Below are 21,824 nucleotides of genomic sequence, written 5' to 3'. Positions count from 1 at the left end.
GTGGCAGGCATCATTCTGTCAGCTGACAGAAAAAGGGGAAATGGCCTGAAATGGTTTGGGTTGGAGATGAGGAAAAATTTCTGTGCTGCAAGAGTGGTCAGGGATTGGAAGAGGCTGCCCAGGGTGGTGGTGGAGTCCCCATCCCTGGAGCTGTTCAAGAAAGGTGTGGCCATGGCACTTGGGGCCATGGTGGTGTTGGGTTGCTGGTTATACTGGATGATCTCAGAGGGTTTTTCCAACCCAAACAGTTCTATCATTCTATGATATGATAAAATCCATAAGATTAGAGCATTTTGTTCCAAGCAATCCAAAGGAAACCACAGCAGCATGCTTCTCTTTCTCACACACTTCATAGATTCACACAATGGGTTGGGTTGGAAGTGACCTCAAAAATCATCCAGTTCCATGCCCCCTGCCCCAGGCAGGGACATCTCCCACCAGCCCAGGTTGTTCAAGGCCTCAAACACCTCCAGAGAGGGGGTAGCCACAATCTCCTTGGGCAACCTGTTCCAGTGTCTCCCCACCCTCACTGGAAAGTATTTATTCATCACATCCAGCCTAAACCTCCCCTTCTTTGCCACCCTGGAACACAGTCCAGAATCACAGTAGTAAATCCTGGGTCAGGCGAATCCTGCTCCAAACTTTAAAAAAAAAAAAATTAGGAGCCTGGACAAATACAACAAAATAAGAAATTTAGATAGAAAGCTGCATTTTCTGTAGCTAAGCCAAAAGGTACTGAAGGCAACCCCTTTGCTTCTATTCTGAAAAATATTCTGTGGGAGAAAGAAAGAAAAAAACCCTAAAAATCTTTCTTTGCATGAAGCAGCAGCTGGCTCAAAGCCTTGTTAAGAAGACCTTAATTTATTAGAAATCCAAGCTGCAAGAGGAGGCAGCTTTTACAATTCCCTTAGTTCAATATCAGTTTCTGCACTGCAGATATTTAAGACACTGCTGCTTAATTTAGTAACATTTTTCCTTCTCCCCAAGGATTACTCAAGAGCATTTACAAGGAAAAGCATTTGTGTGAATTGTATGGGTTACTGATAATTTGGTTTTGTCTTTCTTAATGGTATTTGAGAGATATATAAATAAATCACAAAGGGGTTTTGTTGTGTTTGGTTGTTTTTTTCCCCAATTCCCATCTTCCTTGCCTGTGCAGTTCTGGAGGCATTACCCTTGCTCTGTGCAATTCAGTTATGGGCACTTAGCCAAAAGGATCTCAGCTTTGTCCTCCTCAGTGCTTAACCATTTTGGGCCCCCTTGCAATTGTTTTGGGGTTGGCTTTTATTTTTGGCACCATGAGGATCTGTTTGGAAACTACAAAACATCTACAGGACAGAAGCACTTTTGTAAATCTGAATGGCTTTGAGAGGGGAGATTGAGAGTGGAGACTAGGAAGAAATTCTTTCCAGTGAGGGTAAGGAAACACTGGAACTGGTTGCCCAGGGAGGTTGTGGGTGCTCCCTCCCTGGAGGTGTTCAAGGCCAGGCTGGATGAGGCCTTGAGCAGCCTGGGCTGGTGGGAGGTGTCCCTGCCCATGGCAGGGGGGTTGGAACTGCATGATGTTGAAGATCCCTTCCAACACAACCCATTGTATGAATCCAGTAAGTTGGCAAGGGACTTCCCAATGCTTTGTGTAAGAAACCTCATGACTGATGGTTATCAGCTACTCAGGAAAGATAACTCCTCAAAGATCAAAAGCCTACCCTGCAACCCCTCTCTTGTCTACAGACCACCTGCACTGCCCCACTATCACTGCTGGGTTGCTCCAGGAAGCTCCTCCCCAGCATGGTGTCCACACCTGGAGAACTGCCATGGGTGCACGGTTCTTGCTGACAGTCAGGAGGAATTCAGCCCTGCAGTGAAGATCACATGCTGCAGAATGATGTTTCTGGGTGAAAGAGGGGCAGGCCATTCCCATGATCAAAGAGTGGGATTGAGTTCAGCCTTCATACATCCTGTGCAAGAAGCTTCAGAGAGATGGTCCTCCCATTTCCAGTTCCTCATGCTGGTCTGTCAGTGGGTGGGTATCATACTCTGACAGCTGATCAGACCACACTCACACCTCTGCAGCACAGCTGAGGCCAAAAACCAGCTGTTCCTGTAATCACTACCTAGCCTGTGAAGCCTCCACTTCACCTCTCTGACCTGTGGATGGTTCCTACCAGAGGGGTTGCAGCTCTACAAGGCATACACCTGACCCTGGTCCTCACTATCAGGTTTCAATGACCCTCCTGTACTTGCCCTGCTCTCAGCAGTTAGCCTCTGCTCACATGCAGGGCACAAGGCACCACCAGCAGCTGTCTCTGCTCAACCCTGACCCCAGCTAAGGTCAGAAAACCATCCCAGCCCTGAGCTCCAGGGAGGGTTTGCCCCTTTTGAACAGTGCAAAACAAGAGGAAGCAGCAGGGCAGAGATCACTGATGGTGCAGGCTGCTCCATGCTCCTGATGACTGCACTCAGTTTCCATGGCTCTGGAACACTGCCAGTGAATTTTAAACAGTTGCATGCTCCAAGGGGACCCTTCCTCCAAATGCCAGCAGAGCTCATGCACAAGTTCTGCACATCTAATCACAGGAAACCAAAGTTTTGTGCTCAAAGAATGGTGCCAAGCTCCCTTAAACAAGCTTTGTTGTCCTGTGATTTTCAAACATGGCCAGAGCTGGACAAATCACAGAATCACAGAATTGTCAGGGTTGGAAGGGACCTCAAGAAGCAGCCAGTCCCAACCCCCCTGCCATGGGCAGGGACACCTCACACTACAGCAGGTTGCTCACAGCCACATCCAGCCTGGCTGCAAAAACCTCCAGGGATGAGGCTTCCATCACCTCCCTGGGCAACCTGTGCCAGTCTCTCACCACCCTCCTGGTGTAAAACGTCTTCCTAACATCCAATCTGAATCTCCCCACTTCTACTTTTGCTCCATCCCCCCAGTCCTATCACTCCCTGACACCCTCAAAAGTCCCTCCCCAGCTTTCTTGGAGCCCCCTTCAGATACTGGAAGAGCCTTCTCTTCTCCAGACTGAACAGTCCCAACTCTCTCAGTCTGTCTCCAGAGCAGAGCAGCTCCAGCCCTCTGCTCATCCTCATGGCCCTTCTCTGGACACCTTCCAGCACCTCCAGCTCCTTCCTGGAACAGAGGCTCCAGAACTGGACCCAGAGCTCCAGGAGTGGTCTCAGCAGAGTGGAGCAGAGGGGCAGAATCCCCTCCCTGGCCCTGCTGGCCACACTTCTCTTGCTGCAGCCCAGGCTCTGCTTGGCTCTCTGGGCTGCAAGTGCTCACTGCTGGCTCCTGCTGAGCTTCTCCTCCCCCAGCACCCCCAAGTCCCTTTCTTCAGGGCTGCTCTCAAGCCAGTCACTGCCCAGCCTATATCAGTGCTGGAATCACAGAATGCTAGGCTGGAAGGGACCTCAAGGGTCATCTGGTCCAGGTGATGGTGTAGTTGAAATGAGCTGGCCCAGCACTCTGTCAACCTGACTCTTAAACCAACCAGTGTAAGGAAATCCACTGCTTCCCTTGGGAGATGATTCCAATGTCTGACTGTTCTCATGGGGAAACGTTTTCTTCTGCAGTCCAGTCAGAACCTCCCCACCTGCTGTGAGAATCACAGAATGGTTTGGGTTGGAAGGGACCTCCAAAGGTCATCCAGTCCAACCCCCTCTGCAGTCAGCAGGGATATCCTCAACCAGATCAGGTTGCCCAGAGACCTGTCGAGCCTCACATTGAATGTCTTCAGGGATGGGACTTCAACCACCTCCCTGGACAAACCATTCCAATGTTCTACCACCCTCATGGTAAACATTAAGGCATATCCCCCCCAAAAAATAAAATTGGCAGCAGATCACCACCTCCAGACCAAGATTTTAGAGACTGAGCAGCCACAAATAGAGGCTTTCAGAGGTTCTCCTGAGCTCAAGTTCTGCATAACAGAGGTGGACAACAAGAATCATCTCACAGTACCTTTAAAAACCACAAAAGTGCTGTGCAAAGATGCAAAGAAGGACTTATTCCTGTGGAAGCTTACATTTCATATCACAAATCAGACATTTCATGTAGATGAGCATCTTGGGTCTCCAACTAAAACCTGAGTGAGTGATGTCAGCTTACACTAATGCTGTGCCCTCCTCCCTCCCTGTTCCATCTGCGTTCCTCAGTATTTATTTGTGACTTACTCACTAGTAGCATTCTCACAGAATGGTTTGGGTTGGAAGAGACCTTAAAGATTATCCAGTTCCAAACCCCTGCCAGGGCAGGAATACCTCTACTAGAGCAGGTTGCTTGAGGTCCCATCCAATCTGGCTTTCAACATTCCCAGTCTTGAAGCCTCCACAATTTCTCTGGGCAACCTGTTTCAGTGCCTCACCACCCTCATGTGAAAGAACTTCCTTCTAATTCCTGAGCTAAATCCAAACTTCTTCCAGTTTGAAGCAATCATCTCTCATCCTGTCACTCCATGCCATTGTCAAAAGTCTCTCCCCAGTTCTCCTGTAGCCTCCTTGAAACACTGGAAGGCTGTTCTAAGGTCTCCGTGGAGCCTTCTCCAGGCTGAGCAGTCCCAACTCTCTCAGCCTGTCCCCATCGGATAGAGGCTCCAGCCTTTGATCATCTTTGTGGCTTTCTCTGGTCCCCATGTCTCTGCTGTACTGATGACTTCAGAGCTGACCACAGCACTGCAGGTGGACTCTCAACAGAGCTGAGTTGCCCACCCTGCTGGGGATCAGCCCAGGACAGGGCTGACTCTGAGCTGGGAGTGCACATTGTTGGCTCATGCTGAGCTTCTCATCACCCAGCACCCCCAAGTTCTTCTCCACTGCTCTCCATGCATTCTCCACCCAGCCTGGGACTGCCCTCACCCAGGTGCAGGACCTTGCAGCTGGCTTTAAGCCTTGAACACAAAGGCAAAAATTACTCCAGAATCATCTCTATTCATATTTGGTTGAGTTCACAGTTAAACTACCCAATTCCATAACAACCACACTGAAGAGCAGCAAGGACTAGCAGAAAGTCTGTTGAGAGGATGCAGTGGTGCTCACCAAAACTCCAGTCAGCTCAGCTTGCCCACCTGCCCCACCCCAAAGATCTCTGACTTCCTGCATTTCTTTTGTACCACTATGGAACAAAGTTCATTAACCACAGAATGGCAGGAGTTGGAAGGGACCTCCAGAGATCACTGAGTCAACCCCCCTGCCAGAGCAGGATCACCTAGGGCAGGCCAGAGGAACATATCCAGACAGGTCTTGAAAGCCTCCAGAGAAGGAGGCTCCACAACCTCTCTGGGAAGCCTGCTCCATCACAGTTTCAGGGGACAGAAATGACCTGGAGGAAGCTGAAGCATTCTTTTTCCTATTGCAGCTCCCCCCAAGCAGAGCAGTCCCAAGATAAGCAGAAACTCAGCAATCTGTCCTGAATCCAAGCCCTTGACAGCACCAGCAGTGCAGTACCCTCCCACTCTCTAATTAAGTGCTGCCAATTATCACTGAGCTTAATTAGAAAGGGGAATGGATAGTTGAGAGGGTGTTAGAAAGGTTGTATCCATTTTCAGTGTCAGGTCAAAATTCCTCCCTAAAATTGTTTCCAATCCTAATGAAAGCTTAATGCAAAACTGAGTTACCCTTAATGCAAACTGAGTTACCCTTAATGCACACTGAGTTACCCTTAATGCACACTGAGTTACCCCTTAATGCACACTGAGTTACCCACCTTAACCTGAGTTACCCTTAATGCACAATGAGTTACCCACCTTAACCTGAGTTACCCCTTAATGCAAACTGAGTTACCCACCTTAACCTGAGTTACCCCTTAATGCACACTGAGTTACCCACCTTAACCTGAGTTACCCACCTTAATGCACACTGAGTTACCCACCTTAACCTGAGTTACCCACCTTAATGCACACTGAGTTACCCACCTTAACCTGAGTTACCCACCTTAATGCACAATGAGTTACCCACCTTAACCTGAGTTACCCCTTAATGCAAACTGTTACCCACCTTAACCTGAGTTACCCCTTAATGCACACTGAGTTACCCACCTTAACCTGAGTTACCCACCTTAATGCACACTGAGTTACCCACCTTAACCTGAGTTACCCTTAATGCACAATGAGTTACCACCTACGAGTTACCACCTTAACCTGAGTTACCCCTTAATGCACAACTGAGTTACCCACCTTAACCTGAGTTACCCTTAATGCACACTGAGTTACCCACCTTAACCTGAGTTACCCCTTAATGCACACTGAGTTACCCACCTTAACCTGAGTTACCCTTAATGCACACTGAGTTATCCACCTTAACCTGAGTTACCCTTAATGCACACTGAGTTACCCACCTTAACCTGAGTTACCCTTAATGCACACTGAGTTACCCACCTTAACCTGAGTTACCCCTTAATGCACACTGAGTTACCCACCTTAACCTGAGTTACCCCTTAATGCAAACTGAGTTACCCACCTTAACCTGAGTTACCCACCTTAATGCAAACTGAGTTACCCACCTTAACCTGAGTTACCCCTTAATGCAAACTGAGTTACCCACCTTAACCTGAGTTACCCCTTAATGCACACTGAGTTACCCACCTTAACCTGAGTTACCCCTTAATGCAAACTGAGTTACCCACCTTAACCTGAGTTACCCACCTTAATGCAAACTGAGTTACCCAGACACATTCTTGTGTCACTGCAAGGCTTAATGTGCTCTTCAAACATCTACAGGTTCATGAGAAAGCAAAACCCCTGCACAGAGGAAGATCTCATATGTGCTTTTGGCAGGCAAGGCTAAGATGCTTTACATTAAGGCTCTTCCTTCCATAGCTGTTTTGCTTGAAGGCCAGGCTGGATGGGGCCTTCAGCACCACATTATTGCCACTCTTCATGGGAAGGAACCTCCCCAGCAAAGGTGCTTGGTCTGAGATCATGATGCTAAATCCTTTTACCCAGGGAGGTGGTGGAGTCACCAACCCTGGAGGTGTTTAAAGGTTGTCTGGATGTGGTGCTTGGGGTATGGTTTAGGGGTGAACCTTGTAGAGTAGGGTTCTAGGTTGGACTTGGGGATCCCAAAGGTCTTTTCCAGCCTGCATGTTTCTGTGATTCTGTGACACCCAAGATTAGACATTAGGAAGAAATTCTTCCCCGTGAGGGAAACAAGTTGCCCTGAGAAGTTGTGGAGGCTTCAAGCCTGGAAATGTTCCAAGCCAGGCAGGTTGAAGCCTTGAGCAACCTGGGCTAAAAGGAGGCATCCCTGTCCATGGCAGCAGATTGGAACTGGAAGACCTGTAAGCTCCCTTCCAATCCAAACCATTCTCTGACTGTATGAAAGTCTTAACAAGTTGATCTCAAGCTGGTTAGGAAACAACCTAACTAAGACTGATGTCTGTGCAAGACAAGGTCACAGAAGGCGTCTCAGAAAGTCAGACCTACAGACACTCTCTGCAAACTAAGTTTCTTTCCTCCTTTGGGCACATCAAACCTCACTCCAAGTGTTCCAAGACCCTAGAAGGGAGTAGCACAGATAACCAAAAGAAGAACAACCACAGAATCACAGAATTGTCAGGGTTGGAAGGGACCTCAAGGCTCAGCCAGTTCCAATCCCCCTGCCATGGACAGGGACACCTCACACTACAGCAGGTTGCTCACAGCCACATCCAGCCTGGCTGCAAAAACCTCCAGGCATGAGGCTTCCACCACCTCCCTGGGCAACCTCTGCCAGTGTCTCACCACCCTCATGGGGAAGAACTTCTTCCTAACATCCAATCTGTATCCTGACTCTTCTCACACATACCAAGGAATCACAGAAACATTAAGGTTAGAAAAGACCTCCAAGAGAATTAATTGGGTCCTGCTGTTAACCCAGCACTGCCAAGTCACCACTAAACCACATTCCTAAGCATCACATCCACGTGGTTTTTTTGACGCTTCCAGGGATGGTCACACCACCACAGCCCTGGGCAGCCTGTTCCAGGCCTTGACAACCCTTGCTGCAGAAATTGTTCCTAATGTCCAACCTAAACCTCCCCAGGTGCAACCTGGACCTGTTTCCTCTCATTCTATCACTTGTTACCTGGGAGAAGAGACCAACACCCACCTGGCTCCAACCTGCTTCAAGGGATGTGTAGACAGCCAGAAGGTCTCCCTTCAGCCTCCTCTTCTCCAGGCTGACCACCCCCGGCTCCCTCAGCTGCTCCTCCCCAGCCCTGTTCTCCAGACCCTTCCCCAGCTTTGCTGCCCTTCTCTGGACACACTCCAACACCTCAACGTCCTTCTTGCAGTGAAGGATCCAAACCTGAACCTGGGACTCACAAACTCACTAGTGCTGAGTTCAGTGGGACAATCCCTTCTTTGGTCCTGCTGGCCACACCATTGCTGATTCAGGCCAGCATGCTTTTGGCCTTCCTGGCCGTCTGAGTGCACCCTGGCTGGTGTTCAGCCAGCTGTCAATCACCATCACCCCCAGATCCTTTTCCCCTGGGCAGTTTCCAGCCACTCTAGCCCAAGCCTGAAGTGTTGATGGGGTTGTTGTAACCCAACTGCTGGACTCAGTGCACTTTGCCCTTGTTGAACCTTGTCCCACTGGCCTCGGACCTTGTTGATCCTCATCCCACTAGCCTTGGCCCATTGATCCAGCCTCACAAGATCTCTCTGTAGAGCGTGCTTAACCTCCAGCAGATCATCACTCCCACCCATTTCAGTGTCATCTTCAAACCTCCTGCAGGTGCCTCGATCCCCTGGTCCAGATCATTGATAGAGATACTAAAGAGCAGCAGCCTCAGGGCCCAACAGTGATTCATTTCCTTTGAAGCCTTCAAATCTGCCATATCTATTTAGAAGGAAAATGAAAGAGGGGAAATTCTTTTGGTTTATTATTTTCTGGTTCAGTCTGAACTGCAGTAAATATTTCAGCAGGAAGAGAAGCCTCCCTCTAAACACATCATCCACAACCTGAGCACCAAGCCAGGCGACAGGAAGCTCAGGCAGAGATCTATCCTGCCTGACAGCATCTGCACAGAGCCCAGGGGCACTGGGCACAGTGATAAATTCTGAGCATTTCCCAGATGAAGAATGAACTTGTAACCTTCTCAGTATTTAACTGTCACTACAGCTCTGCCAGGCCACAGGTTTTAGTCTAAACAGAAGCCAGCTGACTGCATTTTCATACATTTACTGCTTGCTCCCCCCAGCTTTGCTTTCATCGCTTCCCACTCTTATCTCACACAGCTACTGCAGGTTCTTGTGGTGCCGCTGAGAGCAAACCCATTTTTTCCACTGCTCTCAATTCATTACATGTGTTGGAACTAGGGCTGGTACCCAGCCCCATCCCTCCTGCTGACAGCGAGGGGAAAACTGTCAGCACAGCTCATGGAGCTCTGACTTTGCACCAAAGACTTTCAGACACCGAGTTACTGCCTCTCTTCATGGGAAGGAACCTACCCTGGCAAAGGAACCTTCCAGGTGCTTGGTCTGAGACCATCATGACACATGCTTTTGACACCCAAGATCAGGTATTAGGGAGAAATTCTTCCCCATGAGGGAAAAAGGTTGCCCTGAGAAGTTGGGGAGGCTCCAAGCCAGGTTGCATGTGGCCTTGAGCAGCCTGGTCGAGAAGGAGGTGTCCCTGCCCATGGCAGGGGGGGTGGAACTGGATGATCTTCAAGGGCCCTTTTTCCAACCCAACCCATTCCAGGATTCCAAGATTAGCTCAAGGACAAGCAAGTAGGTACAGAACTGTACAACACACATTTCATCCTTTTCATATCTGTCCCTAGAGCTTCTTTCAAATGTGGATGGGATTCAGAGATACCAAACTTGAGGGGCTCTCAGCTGCTGATCTTCCCCCAGGACATTTCATGTTCTCTTCCACACCCAAACCACTTTTTAAAGGGGCTAGGCACAAATATGATGTGTAGCACATGAAATCTCCAGCTGGCACACTTCATCCTGAAGTTGGAAATAAGCTCTTTGCAATTCTCTCCTATCTCCCTTGTGCAAGCACACAAGCAGCACAGCAAACTGTCCCTGTTCATGGCCATCTGAGCACAGCACACACTTCACCCTGGAATCAGAGAATCGGTCAAAGAATGGCTTAGGTTGGAAGAGACCTCAGAGATCATCTACTCCAACCTCTCTGCCATGGGCAGGAACACCTCTCATCTCAACCAGACTTGGCTGCTCAAGGCCTCATTCAACCTGACCTTGAACAGCCCCAAGAAGGGGGCAGCCACAACCTCTGTGTTCAACCTATTCCAGAGTCTCACCACCCTCAGACTGAAGAACTTCTTCCTCAGCTCCAGTCTAACCCTGCTCTCCCTCAGCTTCAAACCATTCCCCCTTGGCCTGTCTCTAGACACCCTCAGGAAAAGTCCCTCTGCAGCCTTCCTGTAGGATCCCTTCAGCTATTGGCAGGCAGCTCTAAGGTCCCCCCAGAGTCTTCTCTTCTCCAGGCTGCACACCCCCAGCTCCCTCAGCCTGTCCTCACAGCAGAGGTGCTCCAGCCCTTGGATCATCTTTGTGGCCCTCCTCTGGACTCACTGCAACAGCTCTGTGTCGTTCTTATGCTGGGGACACCAGAACTGGAGGCAGGATTTGAGGTGGGGGTCTCACAAGAGCAAAGGGTCAGAATCCCCTGCCTTGACCTTGGATCTTAGAAGGATGAGTACATCCATGATCACAGCAGATCCATGGCAGCTGCCTCCCACCAGTACCACATCAGCTTCCAGGGTTTTGGATCCTTGTGAAAGGATACAGGAAAGCTGTGATACAGGGAAGCTGGTCTTGGAATAGGAACAGTTAGAATTATAGAGTCATAGAATGGGTTGGGTTGGAAGGGACCTCCAAAGGCCATCTAAGTCCAGTCTCCTTGTAGTCAGCAGGGACATCCTCCATTAGATCAGGTTGCTCAGAGCTCTATGGAGCCTCACCTTGAATAGCTCCAGGGATGAGGTCTCAACCACCTCTCTGGACAGCCCATCCCAGTGTTCCAACACCCTCATGGTACAGGACTTGTTCCTCATATCCAATCTCAATCTGCTCTTCTCTCGTTTCAAACCATTGTCCCTCATCCTGTCACTGCAGGCCTTACAAACAGTCCCTCTGCAGCCTTCTTGTAGCCCCCTTCAGGTTTTCTTCTGTGCACAACTGAAGCTTAGGACTGGATGAAATGAGTTGTTTCTAACTACCTGCAAAATTTCAGTCAACCCCTGCTTGGTGCTGCAGGGAAACCTCAGCTGAGAGGCATCAACAGGAACCTCACTTTAGCTTTCCTAATACTGTTCAAACAATGCCAGGCAGAGAGCTACAAACCTCTCACTGCACTGCCACAGTGAAATGCTAATAGATGGGAACAAAGGCTGGCTCTGCCTTAGGACAACCTTTAGCCTGCTTCTGCAATCTCCCAACAGAAAAGCCCAGGTGCTTCAAGAAACAGATGCAGAAACCCAGATGAGACTGGGGAATTCAATACCCTAGAAATGGATTTCTTGCATGAATTTCTGCCAGGCTCATTTCTAAGGCTGACAGAAGGTGCTTAAATTAAGCAAAATCATGCTGTTATTAGGTGTGAAGAGATGGCAATTTTCCTAGGCTGGAAGGAAATGGTACAGTGCTCAGATAACAGTTCCTCAAACTCTTCAACCCCTCACTAAATTACAGCACTGCAGCAAGACAACTGCTCTCCACACTGATTTCTCAGAGGAAAGCAGAATTAAGATCAGAGCTTAAAAAGAAAACAAGAGAACAGCAACTTTTCCCCAATGCCTTCTGTACAATTTGAAATGTATTTTTAAGTTCCAAGCATTACATTAGTTCTGTTTGTTTGTTTCTGTAGCAGGCATGTAAGAAAAATTCATCAGGAAAGCACTGGCAGAGCATCTTCTAAATCATTAGAATCAACTGAAAAACAATCCCTTACATCAGTTTAGATAAGGAACAAGGAGTGATCTCAAGATCACTTTCATCCCCCAGGTGACCTGGCTGTATATCCTCCATGAAGGCTTTAATCCCAGCCTTAGCTATGACTTGCTTTAGCTTAATTGCATCATAGCAGCAATATTATTAATTTCTGTCACTGCCCATAAAGCTCCAAGCCTCATGCCAATTCTGGAAGATATATAGGTTGGAACTGAAGTCAAGACAGCACTGGGTGAGTTGCATAAACCCATCAGCACCATATAAAGTGCTGTGAAGCATCAAGCCTGTCAGTATTTAAAAAGACAAAGCACCCAAGTTTTATTCTTTTGGCCCAAAGAAATGAGAAAACTCTGGTTTGGATTTTTCCTCTCTGCATGACCAGAATGTGTTTGCTTTCAAAACACTCTGAGTCAAAGCACAGCTGCACTGCATTTCAACAGGCCTCACTGGGAAGGGGTTTCTCACCCAATCACACACAGTCACAGAATGGTAGGGGCTGGAACAGACCTCTGGAGATCACTGAGTCCAACCCCCCTGCCAGAGCAGGAGCACCCAGGGCAGGTCACACAGGAACACATCCAGGTGGGCTTGGAAGGTCTCCAGAGAAGGAGACTGCACAACCTCTCTGGGCAGCCTGCTCCAGGCCTCCCTCACACTGACAAAGTTTTCCCTTCTGTTCCCATGGCACCTCCTCTGCTCCAGCTTGCCCCCAGTGCCCCTTGTGCTGTCCTTGGCCATCCCTGAGCAGAGCCTGGCTCCATCCTCCTGACACTGCCCTGCACATCTTTATCCCCAGCAATGAGGGCAGCCCTCAGGCTCCTCTGTTCTGAGCTCAAGAGCCCTCAGCTCCCTCAGCCTGTCCTCACAGGGAGATGTTCCACTGCCTGCAGCATCTCTCTGGCTCTGTGTTGAACTCTTTCAAGCAGTTCCCTGAGGTCCTTCTTGAACTGAGGGGCCCAGAACTGGACACAATATTCCAGATGTGGCCTCAGCAGGGCAGAGTAGAGGAGGAGGAGAAACTCTCACAACCTACTAAGCAGAGCCCTCCTAATACACCTCAGGATGCCATTGGCCTTCTTGGCCACAAGGGCACATTGCTGGCTCATGGTGACCCAGGTTGTCCACCAGGACCCCCCAGGTCCCTTACCCTTCCCCTGCTCTCCAACAGATACTCATCATCCCCAGCCAAGGCTGAGCCAGACAAAACGTTTCTGCACCAGCACCTACAGAAAGGAACACAGTGCTCAGAAAGCTGGTCCCAAGCCAGCAGGGGAGGAAAAGGAGAAGGCAGCTGAAATTACAAGTAACAGGTCAAAGCACAAAGCAAGCATTGCCAGTGTAGTCTCAGGAGAATCTGCCCCCAGTGTGTTCAGAAACAAATTCTGTGCCTTGTTTCTGGTCACTTTGACAGAGCCATGGTTCCACACAGCTGTGAGGAAAGGCAGGAGTGCTGTGGATGCTGATACAAACCTGCCTTCACCCTCAGCCCTGGAGAGGAAGGCTTTAGCTGTGCAACACTGAGCAGCTCAGTGATCAGCTTCCTCTGAGAACTTGTCCCTTCCTAGTATTTCTCTTGCAAACCCAGCTGACCTTCTCCAGCTCTTCTGTATCACAAGGTCCAGGTACAACATAAAATCATGGAATCAAAGAATTGTTTCAGCTGGAAAAGCCCTCTAAGGTCATGCACTCCAACCAGCAACCCAACCCCACCATGCCCACTAAATCATGTCCCCAAGTACCATGGCCACACCTTTATGGAACACCTCCAGGCATGGAGATTCCACCACCTCCCTGGGCAGCCTCTTCCAATCCCTGACCACTCTTGCAACAAAGACATTTTTCCTCCTCTCCAACCTAACCCTCCCCTGGCACAACTTCAGGCCATGTCCTCTCCTTCTATCCCCTGATACTAGGCAGAAGAGCCCAACCCTACCTCATTCCAACCTCCTTTCAGGGAGCTGTAGAGAGCAATGAGGTCTCCCCTCAGCCTCCTCTTCTCCACAGTAAACATCCCCAGCTCCCTCAGCTGCTCCTCCCCAGACCTGTTCTCCAGACCTCCTCATCAGACCTCCTCATTCTCTGGACACCCTCCAGCACCTCAATGCCTTTCCTGTACTGTGACACCTGGAACTGAACCCAGTACTCAAGCTGTGGCCTCACCAGGGCCAAGCACAGGGGCACAATCACTCTTCTGTTGCTACTCACAAGCACTCTTACATCTTGCAGTATATTGTAGCTGAAGAATTTCAAACCAATATTAAGATCCAATCAATTAAAAAAGCAGCTGACAGGTTTCCTCAGGAACTATTAGAAAGGTGAAGAAGCAAATCTTCCTGCAACCTTATTCAGCCAGGTTCTTTAAGAAAGCTGTTTTAAAATCAGTGTTATCAACCTTTCAGTGCTGTTTCTGGTAAAAATAGGTTTCAAGAGCAAGCAATACAGGGAGACTACACAGGAGATACCAGGGCATTACTAAGGAAGTACTCAGCTTTTATCCTCTGTCAAGCTCCTTGAAAACAACAAAAGCCTTAGGGAGTAAGAAAAATACTTCTTGTAGGCCCTTTCAAGGAAGACCTCAGTAGGATCAGAGAACTGCTTGTTTGGAAAAGGCCTTTAACATCATCAGGTGCAACCATTAAGTACAGCAGCAGTTGAGTACAGCTGGGGCAGTGGTTTGGGCATTTGGTTTGGGCACAAAAGCCAACGGGGTCTTCAACTGACCACACAAAACACTCTTGTGAAAAGTCACCTGGAGATCTGTTCTCCCACATAATTCAGTAGTTGGCCTACCTTGAACTGCCAGCTCTGCCTGGGCTGTGATAGTCTCATTTCCATTCTCTGCTATGCAGGTGTAGGTCCCAGCATCCTCCTCCTCCACCTCGCTGATCGCCAGGCTGCCTCCTGCCAGCAGCAGAAGTCTTTCATCCCTGCACAAAACAGGACAGAGAGGTCAGCTGATGGACAAGGCACAGAATCACACAGTCTGTGGGGTTGGAAGGGACCTCTAGAGATCAGCACAGCAAACAGGTTCTAGCTAAGAGGAATACAGCAAGGAGATAAATCTTTTTTGGTTTTTTTTTTTTTTTCTCTTTTGGAACCCTTCCACAGTGGTTCAAGGACAGAAAGAAGATAAAACAACACATCTGGGATTATTTTGATAGCATTTTATTGTCACTGCTGCCAGAAAAGGCAGAAGCCTCCTCACATGGATCAGATCAAAAATTAATACATAGGAAAACCAGGAGCTTTAGTGGTGATCAAAGATAGTGAAGGACAATCCATCTCAAGCAAGAAAAAATTAAACAAATTAAAAAAAAAAAATCGAATCCTCTCCCTTTCTCCCACTGTCTTTTAATTCTATTCACCTGTATTCTGCCCTGGTGAATTCCTTAAACCTAAACCACACAAGTCTGCTGCAGTTAGCACAAAGAAACCAAAGCTAGAAGTTTTGGGCCTCACCACCTCCAAGGCATCAAGGCACCTCAAGATCATCTGAAAAAAGGTTCCAAGACCGTTTAAGAAAATCCAACAAATCAATGTTCTTCCCAGTTCCTGCACCTGTCTGCAGCTGGACATGGAGAGCCCATGAAGACAAAAGAGTTATCCAAACATTGTCTGGGTGAACAAAACCAATGTCACTGAAGAGATTGTGTGTGCAAATGGCACCCTAGGGCTGCACTAAAACCATGCCTAAAGGGAAATAAAGGAGGAAGACAAGCCTGGGCCTTGACACGTCCACACATGCAGTTTTGTCCCTTCTTCTGTTATGTAAAAGAGCTTCTTTGATTCCTCCTTCTAGCATTGGGGGTAAATTAAATGAATCTGAGCAGCATATAATCTGCTGCTGAAGGCTACAGATGACAGCAGAAAGAAATGGAGCCACTTGCTAACCGAGGTGGATCTGTCAGTGACAGGCAGGACACAGAACAAGGCAGCCTGGCCACCAGACAGGCTTTTAGTGTCACTTTAATGACTGAGAGGGCCTTCTGCTGACTGTCTCCTGATCTCCATAGTAACCCAGCTAAAAGCAACACGTGCCTGGTGATGCTCATTTTCCCATGGGCAGCCTCTGGAAAAGGAAGCAAAGTGTGCATGGTGAGACAGGAGACTCGTGGTGACTGACCAGTAATTGAGATGTGCAATGCATGAGCCAGCAGTGGGCCCTGGCAGCCCAGAGCCAGCTGTGTGCTGAGCTGCATCCAGAGCAGGGAGAGCAGCAGCACAGGGAGGGGATTCTGCCCCTCTGCTCTGCTCTGCTCAGACCCCACCTGCAGCACTGCATCCAAGTCTGGGGTTCCCAGCATAAGAAGGATATGGAGCTGCTAGAGAGAGGCCAAAGGAGGCCACAAAGATGATCAGAAGGCTGGAGAACCTCCCCTGTGGGAACAGGTTAGGATAGTTGGGGCTGTTCAGCCTGGAGAAGAGAAGGCTCCAGGGAGACCTTAGAGAGCAGCCTTCCAGTACCTGAAGGAGGCTCCAGGAGAGCTGAGGAGGGACTTTTGACAAGGGCTGGGAGTGACAGGATGAGGGACAATGGCTTTGAGCTGGGAGAGGGGAGATGGAGACTGGGGATGAAGAAATCCTTTCCAGTGAGGGTGGGGAGACACTGGAACAGGTTGCCCAGGGAGGTTGTGGATGTCCCCTCCCTGGAGGTGTTCCAGGCCAGGTTGGATGAGGCCTTGAGCAAGCTGGGCTGGTGGGAGGTGTCCCTGCCCATGGCAGGAGGGTTTGACCAGATGGTCATTAGGGTCCCTTCCAAACTAACCCATTCTATGACTGCATGTTACCAGAACTATAAAAGGTTAGTAGACATTGTCACATCAGCCACAAAAGTTTCTCCCTGTAGACAAGTCACAAACTGCTGTTATTTACAAGGTTATGTAATTTTCAACCACCTTAACTTTATGGTGTGTTTTTACTGTCTTTGATTATTTTGCTCCAGAAATCCTGGAGGAGAGTGCAGAGTTTACCAAAGTGTGATCCAGTACAAGTTTAACTGTGTTAAAAACAGGAGAGGAAACAACTAATCCCTCAGACCCCTCAGCGATTCCTCCAGTAGGCATTGGCTGTGGGATTATGCTGGGCTTAAAGCAAAACTGCCTTGGTAATAAAGTCAAAACATCTTAATTTTGTAAGGACAATGAAGCATTTCCACAAAAGACTGAAGCAATCAGATTTCAGACACTGGAGACAAAGGATCAGCTTAATATAAAAGCCATAACACGATTTCAAGTGTCATTAAAACCAACAAAGATTGATCATTCAAGTGTCAGGGAACAGCAAAAAAATCAAATTCAAGCCTTCTGCAGACATTCCAGGCAGCCTTCAGCACCACACTCATCGTGCACAGCCACTTGAGCTGCTCTGGATACCTGCCTCCTGTGCTTCTTTTTGTTTCATTATCACAAAATAGAGTCAAGCCTTTATTAATTTACTGGATTCAAACAGCCAAGTTATACCCTGAGGTTTTAGCTTCCTTCCCCCCCCCCTCCCCTTTTAAATTACTATTCCCCAAACATCTCCTAATCTATTTGCAGTCTCAGTAAAGTACAGCAGATAAAATTAGACACTAAATTAGATTATTTGGTGGAATCTACTACCCAGAAAAATCTCCATAATTACTCTGCTATGTTTAACCTTTACTGAGTCGAGCGAGAGTCACCCAGTTCATGCAAATCACTCCAAGGGCCTGGCAAACAATCATGTGGAATAATTACAAATATCACAGCTTTCAGAGAGCTATATCAAAGAAAAAAAAAGAACAAAACAAACCAAACCCAAGCCAATCTTAAGGCAATGTATGTGATCACATCATTGCAGTTACTCATTTAAACCAGGACAACAACAGCAGAGAATTTAACACCACATAGAATCATAGAATCAGTCAGGGTTGGAAGGGACCACAAGGATCATCCAACTCCAACCCCCCTGCCATGGGCAGGGACACCTCACACTGGATCAGGCTGGCCAGAGCCTCATCCAGCCTGGCTGCAAACACCTCCAGGGATGGGGCCTCAACCACCTCCCTGGGCAACCCATTCCAGGCTCTCACCACTCTCATGGGGAAGAACTTCTTCCTCACGTCCAGCCTGAATCTCCCCACTTCCAGCTTTATTCCATTCCCCCCAGTCCTGTCACTACCTGATAGCCCCAAAAGTCCCTCCCCAGCTTTCTTGGATCCCCCTTCAGATCCTGGAAGGCCACAAGAAGGTCTCCTGGGAGCCTTCTCTTCTCCAGACTGAACAACCCCAACTCTCTCAGTCTGTCCTCATAGCAGAGGTGCTCCAGCCCTCTGATCATCCTGGCAGGGCTGGGCTGCAGAAAGGCTCTGCCTGAGACTTGCTCCTGGGCACACCAAGGGCACTGCCACAGCTTGTGCCACACCTTGGGGGACAGGAAGTCAGATGGGACACCTGTGGGGAGGAGCAGACAGGACAGGTGAGCCTCAACTGCCCACCAAGGGATTGCAGCCCATGGAGGGCATCTTCAGGAGCAAGCTGAGGGATCCCCAGGGTCAAGCCTCTTCTTCACTACCTGGTGTCCCAGCAGGAATCTGTCCCTTCTGCCTTCCATCCCCATCTCTGTGTTCCTGAATCCAGTTCTAGAATCCAGCTACTGAATCCATTTCCCACCTATCACTGCATCCAGTCTGGGGCTTGCCCAGTGCCTGCCCCTAGCACCAGTGGTGCCAATGGTGCCCTCGTTGCCATCAGGGTTGGGTTCCACGTTGGTTTTTGTCTCTTTATATCTGTTTCCTTTGATTGCTCATCTTGCCATTAAAGCAGTTTCAGTTTGCTCTCCCTTCTTCCCTTTCTTTCCCTTTTGGGAAGGCAGCTGAGTCCATAGAGAGGGGGCCAGCCCAGTCCTGACCCTTGACACTCCTGCATTTGCTAACACACAGACCCTCAGGCAGTAGGATCTTCAGCCAGACATGACAATAAAGAAGGGAATAAATTAAAAAGTAATGAAAAACCTGAGCAGCTCCTCAGCCTGTCCATCACAGTTCCACTGCACTGCTCAGTATCACAGAACACTCAGGCAGGTTTTGCTTTATCAAGCTTTCAGAAAAGGACACAAACATCTGTAAGACTTCACTGGCCTCTCCTCCTTCCTTCCATTCCTCTCAATATTTATTTTCTGATTTTACTCATTCTGAGTTTATGGAGGAAATCCAGATGAAGAAGAAGAAGAAGAAGAAGAAGAAGAAGAAGAAGGTGAGCCATGTGTGGCAGGGTGGGTGTGCATTGGTGGATGAGAAGCTCAACAGGAGCCAGCAGTGAGCACCTGCAGCCCAGAAAGCCAAACAGAGCCTGGGCTGCATCAGGGGAAGTGTGGCCAGCAGGGCCAGGGAGGGGATTCTGCCCCTCTGCTGTGGTTCACAGTGATAAGACAAGGCACAATGGATCCCAACTAGAACATAGAAGATTTCAGCTCCACATGAGGAGAAACTTCTTTACAGTGAGGGTGACAGAACACTGGAACAGGCTCCCCAGGGGGGTTGTGGAGTCTCCTTCTCTGGAGACTTTCAAAACCCACCTGGATGAGTTCCTGTGCAGACTGCCCTAAGTGATCCTGCTCTGGCAGGGGGGTTGAACCTGATGATCTCTTGAGGTCCCTTCCAACCTCTGATATATTGTGATACTCAGCTCTGGTGAGCACCTGGAGTACTGCATCCAGTTCTGGAGCCTCCATTACAAGAGAGAGAGGGACATGCTGGAAGGTGTCCAGAGAAGGGCCTCAAGGATGAGCAGAGGGCTGGAGCACCTCTGCTATGAGGACAGACTGAGAGAGTTGGGGCTGTTCAGTCTGGAGAGGAGAAGGCTCTGAGGAGACCTTCTTGTGGCCTTCCAGGATCTGAAGGGGGCTACAAGAAAGCTGGGGAGGGACTTTTGAGGGTGTCAGGGAGTGATAGGACTGGGGGGAATGGAATAAAGCTGGAAGTGGGGAGATTCAGACTGGAGGTAAGGAAGAAGTTCTTCCCCATGAGAGTGGTGAGAGCCTGGAATGGGTTGCCCAGGGAGGTGGTTGGGGCCCCATCCCTGGAGGTGTTTGCAGCCAGGCTGGATGAGGCTCTGGCCAGCCTGATCTGGTGTGAGGTGTCCCTGCCCATGGCAGGGGGGTTGGAACTGGCTGAGCCTTGTGGTCCCTTCCAACCCTGACTGATTCTATCATTCTATGATTCTGTACATCTAAGTGATTGGTTGACTGTTGGCTTTTTGGTTCCTCTTAAACACACCCCTCCAAGACTATGAAATACCCAGATTAGTCCTCAGGGACCTTAGGTGCTGTACACATTACATCCCAAGACCGTGCCACACAGATTCATACAAATCCAAAGGCTCACTTCATGTTTTTAAGCTCTGGTTTGGAGCTTCAAGCACTGGCACTGTTCTGGGTTGAGATTTAGCCTTTTCCTTTCTTTTCAGGCAATATAGTTTTGAGAGAATTGTTACTGCACCCTGTTCTGGCATCCCCAGCACAAGAAGGACATGGAACTGTTGGAGTGGGGCCAGAGGAGGCCATGAAGACAATCAGAGAGATGGAGAACCTCCCCTATGGATACAGGCTGAGAGAGTTAGGGCTGTTCAGCCTGGAGAGAAGGCTCCAGAGAGACCTTAGAGCAGCCTTCCAGAACCTGAAGGGGGCTACAAGAAATCCAAGAAAGGACTTTTTACCTGTAGTGATAGGATGAGAGAGAACAGCTTCCACAACACCTTCCCTTGTGGAAGGGAGATTGAGAGTGGAGATGAGGAAGAAATTCTTTCCAGTGAGGGTGGGGAGACACTGGCACAGGTTGCCCAGGAGGCTGTGGATGCCCTCTCCATGGAGGAGTTGAAGGCCAGGTTGGATAAGACCTGGGCTGATGGGAGGTGTCCCTGCCCATGGCAGGGGAGTTGGAACTGGATGATCTTGAAGGTCCCTTCCAACCCAAAGCACTTCAGGATTCATTGATTACTTACTTGCCTACCAAACAATCCAGTTAAAAGCTTTCAGCACAAGTCAAATGGTTTTCCCAGTGACAGGGTCCCATTGTCAGCTTTGTGGTTACTTCTCTCTCAAATCACAAACACAGGAGGAAAGGTCTCAAAGGAGCAGGCCACAGCTGGACAAAATGATGCCTAGAGAAGGAGACATAGATGGTGCAAGTGTACAGAGCCCCTTCCTTCAAATAGTCTCTTCCTCCTCAGCTTCTAAGGACTGAGACTTTCCAAAGGCCTGAGTGGGATATGAGCATTTCATAGTCTGAGAGAGACATCTTCACGAGGAACCTCTAAAAAGCCAACAGCCAGATTATCACTTAGATCGCTTCCAGATCTTTAGGTGAACGCGTTCTGAAAGGATTCCTTGAGGTCCTAAACAGCTTCACTGCAATGCAATCTTTTAGCATTGCAATTTCATCACCAGTTTCTCACTCTAACACTCAAAAATATTTTATCACAGCCAACTCATTTCACAGAATATTGAATTCAGGGCTGCTTGTTAGAACAAGTGCCAAGACTGCCATCATTACAGTTTACTCATAATTATCCATTAACATAAATCTCATTGCTGTCTTCAACAAATACTCCATCAAAATTAAATACCTTCCTGAGAAATCTTTCATTTCAAAGCCTCCACCACTCCCAGTCCTTAAGGAACGTCTATTTTTCCCACATATACAGGAGCCTGGATGTATTTTCCTTAACAATGCAGCCTGTAAGGTCAGCATCTCATAGATTCATAGAATGGGTTGAGTGGGAAGGGACCTTCACAATCATATAGTTCCAGCCCCCCTGCCATGGGCATGGATACTTCCCACCAGCCCAGGTTGCCCAAGGCCTCATCCAGCCTGGCCTTGAACACCTCTCCAGGGAGGGGGCATCCACAATGTCCCTGGGCAACCTCTACCCCTGGAAAGAATTTCTTTCTAATATCAGATCTAAA

General features: G+C 48.8%; 1 protein-coding gene across 1 annotated transcript in view; it reads right to left on the bottom strand.

Annotated features, from left to right (window-relative positions):
* NEO1 (neogenin 1) overlaps positions 1-21,824 on the bottom strand; it is a 303,704-nt gene that overhangs the window by 143,044 nt on the left and 138,836 nt on the right. The window contains exon 5 of the mRNA XM_054387898.1: positions 14,691-14,827. Coding sequence (XP_054243873.1) covers positions 14,691-14,827 — 137 coding nt within the window. The remainder of the gene's footprint in view (positions 1-14,690; positions 14,828-21,824) is intronic.

Source organism: Indicator indicator, chromosome 16 (assembly GCF_027791375.1).
Source record: "Indicator indicator isolate 239-I01 chromosome 16, UM_Iind_1.1, whole genome shotgun sequence".
Taxonomy (NCBI): domain Eukaryota; kingdom Metazoa; phylum Chordata; class Aves; order Piciformes; family Indicatoridae; genus Indicator; species Indicator indicator.
The sequence above is the reverse complement of the archived record's forward strand: the minus strand, read 5'-3'. Positions and strand labels throughout refer to the sequence as shown.